At 36.6% G+C, this 15,202-nt stretch overlaps 1 protein-coding gene and 1 long non-coding RNA gene across 2 annotated transcripts; both read right to left on the reverse strand.

The window, feature by feature from the left end:
• Nucleotides 1-644: 644 nt before the first annotated feature.
• Nucleotides 645-5,211, reverse strand: LOC127933452 (uncharacterized). The gene has a single exon (XM_052530466.1). It carries the CDS (start codon nucleotides 5,121-5,123, stop codon nucleotides 4,518-4,520), a length of 606 nt encoding a protein of 201 aa, XP_052386426.1. The 5' UTR covers nucleotides 5,124-5,211; the 3' UTR covers nucleotides 645-4,517.
• Nucleotides 5,212-6,052: 841 nt separating this feature from the next.
• On the reverse strand, nucleotides 6,053-8,329 carry LOC127933453 (uncharacterized). The gene is made up of 2 exons (XR_008147512.1): nucleotides 7,968-8,329; nucleotides 6,053-6,949 (listed from the first exon to the last, which is right to left on the reverse strand). It is a non-coding gene; the product is annotated as an uncharacterized LOC127933453 (long non-coding RNA).
• Between the last annotated feature and the right edge of the window lie 6,873 nt (nucleotides 8,330-15,202).

Consider the following 15,202-nt stretch of genomic DNA (forward strand, 5'->3'; position numbering starts at 1 on the left):
ATAGGCAATCAATTTAAAATCGATTTTAATCCAAGTAAGCATTTGACCTTTGCGTCTATAAATGTTTGTCAGATGGGGTGACATTAGCCGTCTGTGCTTCCTCTAATGCTGATGTGTGTCAGATTGCCAGATGGCGCAGGGAAAGAGAGGAGGGTGTTGGTACTGATTTCAGCAGAAATGATTCAGAGCTGTGCTGGATCAAGTGTTTCTTCAGGTCATGTTGTCCTATCAAATTCGGCTGAGAGACTCACTGTTTAAATTAGATAGAGGCATATTAGTTTCTCTCTTTGGCATAAGATCAGGATTTTGATAGGCAAATAGGTTCATTAAAAAAGGTCAGCAAAAACAATTCTAATATTCAATAAAGCATTGATAAATATGCAGAAGCATGTGAAACTGATTTAATTTCCAACTGTCTTTTTTGTTCAGCAAACTACGCAAGCAATGTAGTAAAAATCCAGTGACTACATCAGCATAAAGAGAATATATGAAAATACATAATTTCAGTGTCAGACAAGAGTCAGAGGTTTTTAAATGTCAAATCTTGTTCTGTGAAACACATGATGAAATCACTAATTAAAGAATAGGTCATTTGAAGATTGTGAATAAAACTTTGAAAATAGATATGTTTACATAAAAACACATCAATTCAATAGAATACATTCTTATTCAATTTCAACAGTGTTCAAACAGAAACAGACACAAAGGCAAAAGTTATGTTTAAAGAGTTTGTGAACCCCATTCAATGTATTTTATCCAAAAAGATTCTCTTATATTGTCACTAACAATAAAAGCTGGTGTAAATAGTTGTTGAGCATCAAGATTGCATTAGCTTGCAGAAGTTATTTTACAGTTGAGAAAAGAAAATGAATCGGCTAAACTACATAATGTGACAACAAAAGCAGAATATTCAACAAAACGGTTTACAAATATTAGTGTTACACGATGAAACCTTTAGGATATGGCATCATAATGGTTCACATGAACAGACCTTACATTCACCCTGCAAGTGGGCCCAGGGATATCTTTGGGAAAGTTTTTTTTTTTTTTTTTTTTTTTTTAAGTAGTTGTCATAGCAAAACTCATAAAAGGTGCAGTGCAAAAATCAGTTTGAGGGAGTCTCCAGCCGAGGTGTCTTTAAACCTCACAGCGTGAATGTATTACATATGTACAGTAAAGGAGATAAGGCATTCAATGAATATTTAACTCTAGCTTCTGAGAAAATGTAGCCTACAAATCACGAATACCAACGAGAAACCGTTCAACAGGGTAGCATCGCTGGATTTCTACAACCAAGATTCTCTTTAAAAATGTAGCATGCTACCTGATAATCCATGGCCTTGATGTGCAGCAGTCAGGTTCCAGAAGTAAAAACCCCATTGCTTTTCTCTGCAGGGGAGTCATTTTGAAAGATAAATTGTAAAACTACTGTGAGCTACAAAGTTGTTCATTGATGGTTTATGCTTTTGTTGAAAATGCCAGTGAGATTTCTGGTGAAAAACTACATTACCAAAGATTCTGCAAATAAATCTTTACCAATCACATAACTGCAAGAAGCAATTCATGCCAAGAGAACACTTCAGCACCTGGCCATTCCCATGAAGCACTGCAAATAAATCTAGTTTCCCTATGTTCTTAAATCTGAATATAGCCTAATATGCATTATTCGCAATAAACAGCAAATAAATTCTATATAAAATCAACATCTTTAAATCTATCATTTATATATCCACATAATTTGTAATTGTATTGTCATTCACAATACTTTACGGGACTGTAGTTAAAACCGTTAAGTACACAGTTTTGTACTTTTTTCTTTTTGTCCAATTTTTACTTTTTTGCTTCAAAGTTTGTAATTTTGTGATACACCTCATAGTGTACAGTAGGTTTGGATTGTGGCTGAAAAAGTGGGTGGGAACTCTATATTATCATATATCAGAGTACTGAATACCACAGCTGACCAATCAGAATCACTCCAGAGATCCGTGTAATAAATATCATCTTTTGAAACCTTACTACACTCTTGTTGTGGTTTTACAGTTGTAACATTTTAATTTTACAAATCAAGATATTTGAGCAGAAACTGTGGTTACTGTGGAAAATGTTTTTAGAGGATTAATTATTTTATTCCAAAACTGATACATCTTCACACAAGGCTGTCATCTCAACAACATAGTTTGGTTTGCAGTTGATTTGTCGCTCAAGAACACTCTACAGCAGCATGTCCTAAATCTGCCTAAATCAAATCCCTCCTAAAATGAGGGAGATCGGCACAACCATTAAAGGAAACCGAAAACTTATTTCATTAAAGAAATGAAGGTAGCCCTTTAACTGAGATTCAGTCACTTCTATTGTGTTTGCTTTATGCCTGATCAATCGAAATGAATAAAGACTGTGGTCTTCAGGCAACCTGCCCCGTCAAATGATGCAAATCTAATGTCGACACACAGAGCTGCAAAAACAAAAAGCATCACGCGTGCAGTAATATTTATATAGGAACCCTTTCAAAAGACATTCTATGTGTAGGCAATGATTGTAATAATAGCGTTTCAATTGAATAATTAATGTTACATAAGAGTAAATAGATGTTTAAAATCTTATTAAAAACTTTCAAATTTTGGTAGAACATAATCTGATAATACAGAGCAAAGTTAATGCTAAATGTTTGGACTACTGCTATAATAACTTGTACTCATTAAATGTAATTATTAATATTATTATTTGTATTAATAATAATCATTAGTAGTAGTTGTAATAGTAGTAGTAGTTTAAAAGTATGATGCAATAATAATGTTTTTTTTTTCTCAATATGATGCAGCGAGTAGAGCAACTGTCTGCTTACACAATGAGGAAAGATGCCAGGTGCAGGCTACATTCTCAGTAGTGATGCACTGTCCTGCTGACTTACCCTGCAGTACAGCAGAAATAGCCAGCATCACACCATCTTTCTTGCTCTACCTAGCCCAGAATCATCTGGACTTAACCGGTTCAAGCCAAGAATAGCAGTCTCCTGTGTTTTGCTGAAGTCCCCAAACGCACTCCTCTCAAACAAGGCTGAGCTAGAGCCATTTGCTCAAAGAGAGAGAGCGAAAACACAGAGACAGAAAGTTTCCATGAGAGCAGTTTGCACTGAATAATCAACCTGCATGTGATACACTTCATAGCCCATTTCCATTCAGTATCAAATGAGTGTTATTGGCTGTGCCTGAAACCTGAAAAAATACGGAGGTAGGACGACGTCAGATGTTAGCATAACATCCTGTGATTTTTCCATTATTTGTGTGTGGTTCATCGAGTGCTGGAAAGACTGAAAATGGTATCTGATGGAGCAGCTGATAATTTATGACTGTACATTCATAACATATTAATTCTGGAGAGAATCAGGCATTTGTAGTCATTAAATATTTGTCTGGTCATCTCTCACAAGAATTAGTTCTAGGTCATTCCACATGACAGTAAAGCTTTAAAAGCTGGTTTGAAAGCCTTCATTCTGCCTGTGAGGTCATTGACTGACCGGGACTTACATTTCGGACACAGTCATACGCTTACATATATCAACTGCATATTTAAAGGCAATATTAGTAGTGCACACAAACTAACTAGAGGTCTTCAGTGAATGAAATCATACAGTAAGAATCTCAAAATGTCCTCTGCCTGTCATTCACGAGCTGTAGTTTTGGATCAGAGAGAGAGATAAATCGCCACTTCTCTTTTCCATCCACACATGCTCACTTGGCACCCCAGACGTAAACTGGAGAACTCAAGAGGACCAGAGCGCATGTGTGCACCTGTCCCCAGTATATGTGCACAAATCATACAATCCATCTGTCATTCACACCAAGGATAACTATAGCGAGAACTCTAACTATAAAACTCTAATTTGATCAGAATGGTCCATACTACAAATGTAACGATACCGTCACATAGGAACAATATTACTGGAATCACATTCTAGCTGATGAATGATCAAATCTTTGATAGCCAATCAGAATCCACCTGACATTATAGAGTTGAGCATTCACAATGGCAGACAACTGTAATGCATGCTTATAACAACCGGAATGTTATTGTACACTGGCGTGGACACTAATGTAGTTTGTTATAGTTAACGTTCTTGGCATGAAAGGCCTAAACCCTCCGTTTCTGCACACCTTCCTGCAATAAAGAACAATGCTTTTCGTTTTCGACCAGTCACAGGAAACCTGACTGACTGGAAGAATAGTCTCCTGACATTCACACGTTTACACGCACACCAAGCAAAACCTCAGGTTCATGAAAGTGTGACACATGTGCAGAGCTCCAACCATCAACAAAGTTCTCACACATTACAGAAAATGCCCAGTGGGTTGTTCAAGCAGCAAATACGAGGCCTGCGCTACTTCAGTTGGCTCAAATGAAGCACCATCTAAGATCTCAGTTAACAATATATGCAAACATAACAAAGGTTTCAGCATTTCCTGACTAATAGCGAGTACAAAATTAGAAGCCGACGATGCTGTCTTGCAGCGGATGTTTCGTTATTTGAGTTTGACAGGCCAAGGGAGGCACGTTCTCAATCCCAGCATGGAGGAGAAGACAATGGTGGGCCTGTGCCGTTTGAACCGCAATCCCTTTTTCAGCCGCTGTCCGTTCTCCGCCACATATAGTTCTCCCTGCTGGGCGGCAGCGGTGATGCGGGCCACTAGCTCCCCGTGTTCCACCGCCTCCTGCTCGGAGCGCACAAACACCTCCCTGAGCTCCTCCAGTCGCCTCTCCATCTCCCTGATGACGCGCTGGCGCTCTTCCACCTCCAGGAGGCGCCGACGAGCTGCCTCGAACTCCATACTTGAGCTGGGGGTGACCAGCTTGGACGAGGGCGCCGTGGCAGCTGCAGAGGGCGGCTCGGAGCACGTCTGTCCTGCAGGGACTCTCCGAAAGTCTCCCATGGAGATGGATCTCCGCTGAGAAGACGAGGGAAGGAGGAAGTTGGAAGAAGAAGAAGAAGGATGGACATTCGTCGTAGATGGAGCAGAAGATTCCAGCTCTGCATCGCTGTCAGAGTTCCCGTCCTCGTGTTGGTGCTTCTTCATATTTGCGCACGGCTGCTGCAGTTGTTTTCTGTCGAGGTGCGAAGCGCTAGTCATTTTCTGTTTGTGCTGCCGTTTATGGGGTGTGGTTTATGCATTTGATTTGCAAACTAAGCAATCATCGTGTCGATCGTCGCGTACCTTGCCGTGACCAAAGACGTGTGATAAGAAGCGCGACACTTTCGTCGCCCCCCTTCTCGCGTGAGAAGCTACGTGACGTCAAGCGCCTTGTCCTTTTTAATATCTTTTTTTTTCCATTTGTGTGTGTGATTTTGTCAAATGCCTTAAGTGCTGTAGTTAAGTGTTTTTTTTTTCCTTTTTTTTTGTTGGGAGCAAAAAGAAAGAAAAACCTGCATGTTATAACAATTAGCTCCTCCAAATCCCCACATATTTCATAATCTTCAGGATGCTGACGAAAATATGATGAGTAAAATTAAAATTAAACTGCAGTATATCTAATCAATGAACTTACAATGTTATTTAGAAGTGCACATGTAAAACAACAACCAGGAACAACCAATTCACAGCTTTCTTGTAAGCATCATATATAACTAATGGCACCAAGATAAGGACAGTATAAACCAAAAACACAACATTTGTATAGGTTCAAGTGTTTTGTCCACCAGAAAACATAAATTGAAAAATGTCTTAATGCACTAATAGTTAAATCCAAAGGCCAAATTCGAAATTAACAATGGACCATGGGCCATGAGTAAACACTTCAATCATGTAATGTTTTAATAATTTAGTAGTTTAGAAATTATAATATTCTATAATATTCATATATACACACATTACAATTTTTTTATGATTTCTCCAAAGTATCAGTCATAAAACACAAACACATCAAATAGTTAACTCTATTGTCACAGTATGAACTCAAATAACACACAATTATCCATAAGCAAGCATTCAGTAGCACAGGTGACTGCTTTAAAAATGCATCCTAGCACTGGAGAGAGAGCTGAAAGAATCACACAGTGTAGTACAGTATAGTTACAGTACTTTATTACAATTACAGTGTTTTGAATTTATCTCACTAGTGTGCACTGGGCATGTGCTTGTCTGCACTGTAAATTATAATGAGTAAACCTTAAAAAAAAACAAGTAAAGTGAAATAAGAATAGTAATTTGTACTAACAAAGGTTTATTTATAAGTGTTGTAAACGTGTAACTCAGAATTACTATTTCCAACAACTAAATTAAGTACATTATACTATGTACGTATTTCAAACAACTCATTTAAATTTAGCTAAATCAAGTAACATTTCCTGCAACTTGGAATTTCTAAGTTGTATTTACTTGAACAGAAATCTAGTTTTGACCAATTGCCTTTAAAAAAAAAAGTTACCATTACTCTAGTAACTTAAATACTTCAAAAATCTATTACAAATTCATGACAACAATGTTCTATTCTTCACACACATAATTACCCTAAATCAAATGTAGTGACAGTTCAAAGTTAAAGATGATATATTTTTTTCAATGTAGTTTTAACTCGTATTACAAAAATTTTGAAACAAAGCAAAAACAATCTGCTTTTAGTTATGTTAAACAATGGAGGTAGCAGTACAATGATTTTAAATACGGCAATGAGTTGGCCACACAAGTTGCCAATGTTTTTTTTTTCTGTCCCAAGTCAAGCATCATATTGTAGGTTTTCTTCACAGTATCAGGGTAACCCACATGTAGTGATGCAAGCGTAGCACATGGTGGTCGGGAAGCAAATGTTGGAGGCAGACCCTGGAGACTATTCTTTGCAGTACTACCCTGAACAATGATGGCAGAAGACACTGGGTCAAGATTTGGAGAAGTACTTCATCGTCAGTGATAGTCAGCAAGCCAACAGATACTAGTGCCCAGACTGCATCAGCATCAGACACCTGTATAAAACCAAATAAAAACAATATTAGCATGGAAATGTGGATGATCAGTTTTCAGTGTTTTCTGTCTTGCCTACACTGCCATAACATTGGGTTAGTTCACCCAAACTTGAAATTCATGTCATCATTTACTCACCCATGACTTTAAGTTATTTTCAGAACACAAATAAAGACATTTTCAGCTAAATAAATTTCTGTCCTTTAACTGAATGTCTATTTACCCAAAATATTAGACACTTGATAATATAGCAATTACGTCTCTTTCAAAGATTTGAGCCTCTTTTCCACTGTCAGGCCAAACCATTCTTAATTCTCAATGCTTAACCATTCCATTCTGTGCTAATACGGATATGGTTTAATTTTTCACTGTTAGGGTGTTAACAGAGCTCTTTTGAATGCAACATAAATGTGTCAGTCATTGCCTTAGTAATGCAATAGTTAAGATATCGAACCTGATGTAAAAAGCACCCACGTTACGAAAGATTAAATATTTATTTTTAATTTTAGTATTACCTAGTTTACTTAACTCAAATAGCATGTTGCCCAGCTGCAGAGAAACTGGTGGCTAGGCAAAAACAAATGACCAACCCTGAGCAGTGACTACCATCTAGGCTTTCTACAGCACGTTCAGTGTGTTCAGATAAGAGTTCTGGATCAAGAACAGTTCACCAGTCCATGCCTAACAGAGTTCAAGTCGAAATATAACTGAAACTTCTCCTTACAATTCATTGAACAGTTTGGCCCAAAAAGTAAATTAATCGGCTCCATTCAAATGGATTGATTTGATGGTTTCTTGGGTGTCAGAGATTTGGGTTAAATATCTTCATCCGTGTCAGGAAGATGCACAGTTTTTTTATGGAATAGATTGACAGGAGGGAGATTAAATGGCACGTTTTTCATTTTTGATTGAACTAGGTATGTAATCAACATTAATCTTTATAAAGGTATCTCAGTAATATACCAGCAAATACACAGGCATTTTTTTTCTAAAATGGTGTTACTAACTATGAGAATTTACCAAGCAGGTTAGTTGTAGAAGTATCCGGGGGGATCATGAATTAAAACAGGTAGGCCTCAGATGGGTATGTAGTTCTGTCAAATCTTTTCTAAGTGTCAATAAAGAAGTCATTGAAGTCAATAAGCGCTGTTTATTTTAAATATTATTAATAAATATAATAAAACTATTAAACATTTAAGGTAGCATCATACATTTTATGGGTTCTAGGATGTGAAGTGTACTCTTAGATATGTGAAAAGAAACACAGTTACAAATACGGAAATATGGTTACAGGTATTCTGGATCTGCAATAAATTATTTGAAATTGCAAATAAAACATAGCACATGATTGAGTCAAAAACGGCTCTACTGCTGTTGAAATATCTCACCTTTATTATACTGAGACCGGTGATCACAAGAGCGCTGCTCAGAGAAGACAGATGACACAAGCTTTTTTCGTAAATATGAAAAATAATTCTTCATATTAAATCAAGTTCCACTAATGTTGTGAATTGTAGAACAAGGACACATTCATTTCTTGATATTTGCATTTTTAACAATAGAAATAAATTTTCTATACATCTCTATTTGAGGCATCAGTAATAAAACCAATTCAAAGGCAGCATTTCTTCTGTTACAGTACTCTGTGTTTTTTAACACAGCAAAGAATTAATTACTGCAAAATAACGAGCTCATTCAGTTTAAACCTTTTAGTCTGGTTACGCAATGACTATGATTGTATTAAAATGATGAAAATACATTTGTAAACTGAAAAATGACTTTAACCTAAAAAGTGGCCAAAGCCTCACAAGTGTTATAAAATTATAGAGGAAATTTTGCAAACGATTACTGTTAACAATTAATACTATAAGTGGCACATAAAGATCATATTGACGACTTCTTGCATGTTCTTGAATTGTTTTTCGGAATTTACATGCTTTCATTTTTAACTAGTAAAACATTTTTCAATTTGAGAAATGAAATAAAAAAAAAGTCTTTAAAAGTTTTTACCTTTACCCAAATGTGCCACAAGTTGTGTATTTCTATAGTTTTTGTTCTAATAGCAGAATAGCAAAGATCGTTGCTCCCTGTTGCTAACACTGGTGCTGACAAGGAGAAAATGTTAGTCAGTTCAAATTAGCAGCACACAGAAAGATACATCCACACACTATTTTTTTTTACTTACCTTATTATTATTGTGTAGAAGTAATCAATCATTCTTTGTCCAGAGGTGAAATGTAAACAGTATTTCTACTTTTTAGTTTAAGCAAATTCGACGCAGCTTCAAAACTTTGCTTGCTGCGCATGCTCACGGTCCTTATTTCTTCTTCTGTTGTTTTGTTCCTGTTGCACATTAGCGCACTGCTGCCTCTCACTGGTGAATTAATGTCATCTGTTTTGTTGTAGCTACTTGAATATTTTAAGAATTACTCATTGCAGCATGTTGTTCTATTCGCCTTAAAATTAGCAAATTGTGTAACTTAATAAAACCTAGTAAGTATAACAACTAAGTAAAGATAACTTATTATATTTAAGGAAGCTAAACAATTGTAGTGTGTGTATTTGTACTGTAGGTTTTGTCATCTGAGGCCAAAGTTTGATATTGATAGATCATGTAAGGGTTTTTGACTGGAGAATTTGATTTTGACATAGAAGTTTGCACAAGTTTGTGGCCTAATGGTTAGAGACTTGGACTACTTACAAGAAAGTATCCGGTTCAAGTCTCGGTGCTGGCAGGAGTTGTAGGTGGGAGTGAGTGAATGAACAGCGCTCTCTTCCACCCTCAGTACCCTGAACTCAGTACCCTGGCACTGAAACCCCAGTTGCTCCCCAGCGCTGGATCTGTAGCTGCCCACTGCTCCGGGTGTGTGTTCACTTCTCACTGCTGTGTGTGTGCACTTGGATGGGTTAAATGCAGAGCACCAGTTCCTTATTACAAGAGCAGTTTCTTGTAGGCTACTCTACATGTTCAAATTAATAGCCTATATATTGATAATTAATTAATACGTTTATATATGCCTATTTGAAATTTTTTAAAAATGTTTTGACACATTTTCATTTTCAAGTATTATGTCTATTAAAATAAGTCGGTACTATATAGTAGCCTACTTTTGTGTTGATGTCTACTGAAGCCTTATGATCACAGGGAGTCTGTCATAGCGAGTCAGTTCCGGACATATATGCAAAAAACTACGTACCAACAATAAACGTCTTTTTTAAAGCTTTTTATGCTTAATTTAGTGAGATAATTTGGTAACTGCATATGAATCAATTATATTTTCCTCTTCAATATTTGCAGCACGAAATAAACATTACTATTTGAATGAATGTTGAAAAAAAACTGGGCTGAGTTTCCCAAAAGCTTCGTAAGCCTAAGAAGTTCATAAAAACGATCATACTACTGATCTTAATATCACGGTCTGTTTCCCAAAAGCATCGTAAGCCTAAGAAGTTCATAAAAAACGATCATACTACTGATCTTAATATCACGGTCTGTTTCCCAAAAGCATCGTAAGCCTAAGAAGTTCATAAAAAACGATCATACTACTGATCTTAATATCACGGTCTGTTTCCCAAAAGCATCGTAACTTAAGTAGCACTTGAAAATCATCGATCTACGGGTGCTCTGGAGTAATAGTTAAGCCCTAAGTGTATTTAAGAAAACAGATTTATGCGGTTACCTGCAGGACAATCAGCAGATTACACCTTTAACTTGATTCAAGCGAAATATGATTATATTTACATTTACATTATTCATTTAGCAGACGCTTTTATCCAAAGCGACTTACAAACGAGGACAGTGGAAGCAATCAAAAACAACAAAAGAGCAATGATAAGTGCTATAACTCAGTTAGGTTAACAAAGTATAGCTATGTAGCATAGGTTTTTAAATGATATAATAAATAAAAAGAAGTGTTAGAGGTAGTGTTAGAGGTCTTTATATCTTTATACATACATACATATTATTGCATAATACATGAAAAGATAAGATGGAAGAGATGGATTTTAAGACGATTCTTGAAGATGGCTAAGGACTCAGCTGCTGGGATTGAGTTGAGCAGGTCATTCCACCAGGAGGGAACGTTTAATTTAAAAGTCCAATAAAGTGACTTTGTGTTTCTTTGGGATGGCACAATCAAGCTACGTTCACTTGCAGAACGCAAGCTTCTAGAGGGCACATAAGTCTGAAGTAACAAATTTAGGTAAATGGGTGCAGAGCCAGTGGTAGTTTTGTAGGCAAACATCAATGCCTTCAATTTTATGTGAGCAGCAATTGGAAGCCAGTGCAAATTGATAAACAGCGGTGTGACGTGTATTCTTTTCTGCTCATTTTTTTAGACATTTAGAAATTAATTAATTAAAAGGGGGAGGAAAAAATAGAAGCACATCTAAATTAAATGACTGAAAATAATAATAAAAAAAACGAATAAAAGAAATAATGTGGGAAATGCTTCAAAGACTGGGGGGGGGGGACTTGCTGAAGTTCATAAAACCAATAACGTCTCTCTCTCTCTCTCTCTCTCTCTCTCTCTCTCTCTCTCTCTGTCTCTATACTGTATATAAAGTAAATTATATATGATTATGTAAAGTATAATACACTATAATATAATAGTGTACTGTATTATAATTAATTATAATTATTATATCCAAGTTGTCTGTCTGGAACGCAGCATTAGGTTAACATCAATAAGCAATCGTGCACTACTGTTGAGCCATTCTAAGGTGAGATTTCAGCACTTGACAAACGGATAGCAACTCCTAAGTAACACTTAAAGCACGGCTACGTGAGATTGCTTTACGTGCATATTTGGGAAATGCACGTGAAACAATAACGAACGATCGTAAAATTACTCGTAGAAAACGCTCTTAAGCGATAAGATCAATCGTTAACGGGAAACCCGACCCAGAACAGTTTAATACAAACGAATGTCTCGTGAATCGATCAGAGTTAGTTAAAAAAAAGTTAAAAGAATGATCGATGCCACAGACTTTTTTTAACTTCACAATATAACATAATTTTATTATCGTAAGCTTGACTTTATTCTTAAATTATGACGTTAATCTTATTTATTCAGTTATTTTTGAACGTGGCACAAAATGCTGCCTTAGGCTGCTGAATGAAAACACAATTTTGGCACAGCGAAAAAAAAAACGAAAAATGTAAAACCAGTGGCGATATATTTGTATTATCTAATAATAAAATAATGTCTTCAGAGTCAATGTTGCAAAAATGAATTTGACGAACCTGACTTGCCATCTCCTCATTGTACATGCCTTTATAGAGAAATGCATCTTTAGAATTACATGATGAAAGAGATTTTGTTTTCGATTTGAATTATTACGTTTTAAAATAGTAATTTAAAACGCAAAAAGCATTCTATAGATATATTTATCATGTCAGGGAAGCGCTCCTGCTAAAGACCAAGAAGAAATCGCATCCTGTTTGTTTTCCTTATTTTACAAAAGCATAAGGTTTTGTTGATATTGTGAGTGCACACATGTACAAGTAGACCCTTTGGAGTTCCAAATGATGCATACTCTTATCTTTATGAGCAAAAATGACGGCGCATTTTTAATTTTTTACTGTCATTAAAACAAAAAAGCAAGCTGGCTCCTCCATGTCCTGCAAAGCGCTCACTCTCCGCACAAACGATTGGATATGCGCCTGTGCTCATTTTCCTAAGTTAAATGTTTAAATTAATAGGCCTACTGTGAAATGCATGAAGTGTAGGCCTATTATGTCTGTTTATTTTAGGCAAGTCTTGTTGGTTTGAGAAGGATAAATTGATCAAACATCTAATGCTCAACTTACTGTCTGAACGAGCTGCAGCTTGCTCGTTCCTTTAAAAAAAAAAAACTCGAATTTACCAAACGCAAAATTTTCCAAACATATTTCAAAATTAACTTAATAAAGAAACAAATAGAAATGACAACTTTTCTATTAAAAATCAAAAGTGAACTATTTTAATAGCTGTGTAATAGGGAAGAGAGAGAGAGAGAGAAAGTCACGGTATCCAGTCGACTCGGGCAAAGAATTCACACAAGCTGTTGGATAAAGGCCGGGCCCATTCATGGCTCTATTCGTTCCCTTGTTTTAATTAGAAGTTCTCCCCCAGCTATGTCCCAAAACTGCCAGGGCTCATATGCACCTGCATATCCTGGACCCAGACTATTCCACTGAGGAGACAGATGTGTACTTTAGGTGCTGTTATCATGATTATTACCTTAAAGCCTTACTTAGAGCAAAATAGGACAACGCCAAATTATTACTAATGTACTTATTCACACGTACGTCATCCATGCGTACGTTATCCAGACGCTTATCCAGACGCTTATCTACGCGTACGTTATCCAGACGCTTATCCAGACGCTTATCTACGCGTACGTTATCCAGACGCTTATCCAGACGCTTATCTACGCGTACGTTATCCAGACGCTTATCCACACGTACGTTATCCAGACGCAAAGTTAAAAAAAATCATTTTTTTGCTACGCCGCCGCCACGCCGCCGCGCAGTTTGAGCGCAGCTCCAACACGTGACCGTGACGTCTGACGTCTCATATCTTACGTCTGACGCCTGAATACTATGGGATTTTGGCCAGACGGCTGGCGAGCGTATACACGTTAGTTCTCCTCTCAGTTTGCTTAGTAAGTAGCAGATTTTGCACAAGATACACCTCATAGCCGTTTCCGTCGAGGAAAAGAGAGCTCAAGCAGCGTTTTGTTACCTGTGAGACGCTCCATTTGTTACTAAGACTCCAGCGCTGTTAGCTCTCACTGGAGGAGACTCGTCACACTCCATTGGACGAAAGGACGCCGAGTTTACTGCAGCTGATTGGATGCTCGCCGTCTGTTTTCCTGCCCACTCAGCATCCCCTTTCTTTCTCTCTTTTTCACTCTTTGCCGCCCCATAGTGATATCTAAACCAAAAGTTGTTATTTTTCTCTATCCTTGCTTAATCATACCATATTCCCTCCCTCTGGGTAACAGAGCCTTACGATTTAATCAGAATTGACTGCCTGCCCCCCAAACACACTCATACACGTTTCCCTCTCGTTCTCTTTGAAGTTATTCTATCTTTCTGCATCAATCTCACTCGTTTCCTCACCTGCTGAGGTCATAATTAGCCAGAGATGTAAGATCATTAGCAAATACAACATTCCATGATCTACTGTTGCCAAGCAACAGATCTTGGCATTCATAAAACATGAGTTATATGTATATTCTGTATTTCATATAATACATAACAATAAATGTGTAATTTGTTCGAGAAATAACTCGCGTTCAAGCTAAAACTGAAACACCTGCAAAACATTGAAGTGTAGCTGCATTTTTTTTTAAATGAATTAATATGGAATCAAAATGTTGTAATATCAAACTGTCAGATTCCACCCTCTGATCTTAGAGCAGTAAGTCTGACATTAATGACACAGAGATCCCACAGTGTGACTTGATCATCATGTTTGCACAGTCTGAAAAGTACTATCCTAAAGGACTTAAAAAAAAACCACACAGTGTGAGCCCGGCTTTAGAGCACAAAAATCATGAATGAACATCAGAAGGTATGCTGAAAGATACAAAACAACTTAATGAAATCTATCAGCCTTCAGATAATCTCCCTGTGTCTTAACCATGGAAATAAACTTTTTTTTCCAAACTGTCTTATGTGAAGTAAATAAGTAGCAAAATAAGAGTGTATAACTTGAGGGTCACACTAAAAACATTTCTTACAATGCTAAATTGAATTTAATAATTAAAGAAAAAAAATCTATAGCCTACACTGAGAGATTTATAGCTATCAACTTCAACATCAAATGGTGGTATCAATAGGGTACGGTTTGGAAACAAAAGACAATGTAATAAAAATGAAATATTTTTTTTGACATGTTATGGGCTAACATGTAAATAACACCATGCAAAAAAAAAAAAAAGATACAAAATAATATATTAAATTAATTATTAGAAACCTTTTGGAGTTTATAGAACTCAAATTTCAGTAGTCACACATATAAACGGAAGACATGTCTTGCTACCCATAAGCCACTGCTGTGACTAACAGAACCTAGTTTTATCAGATATTTCTGTACTTTGACATGGTAAAGATGCTTAATGATATAGTAACACCTGATTATTTCATATGTCACTGAAGCATCACCGTCAGATGAAATAAAAAAGGATGATTTGTGTGGACTTCATTCAGTGGCTCCCTAACCATTTCCCCAGTCCCCCCCAACCTGACACATCATTAGAACACA

Source organism: Carassius gibelio, chromosome A17 (genome assembly GCF_023724105.1).
Source record: "Carassius gibelio isolate Cgi1373 ecotype wild population from Czech Republic chromosome A17, carGib1.2-hapl.c, whole genome shotgun sequence".
NCBI classification, from domain to species: domain Eukaryota; kingdom Metazoa; phylum Chordata; class Actinopteri; order Cypriniformes; family Cyprinidae; genus Carassius; species Carassius gibelio.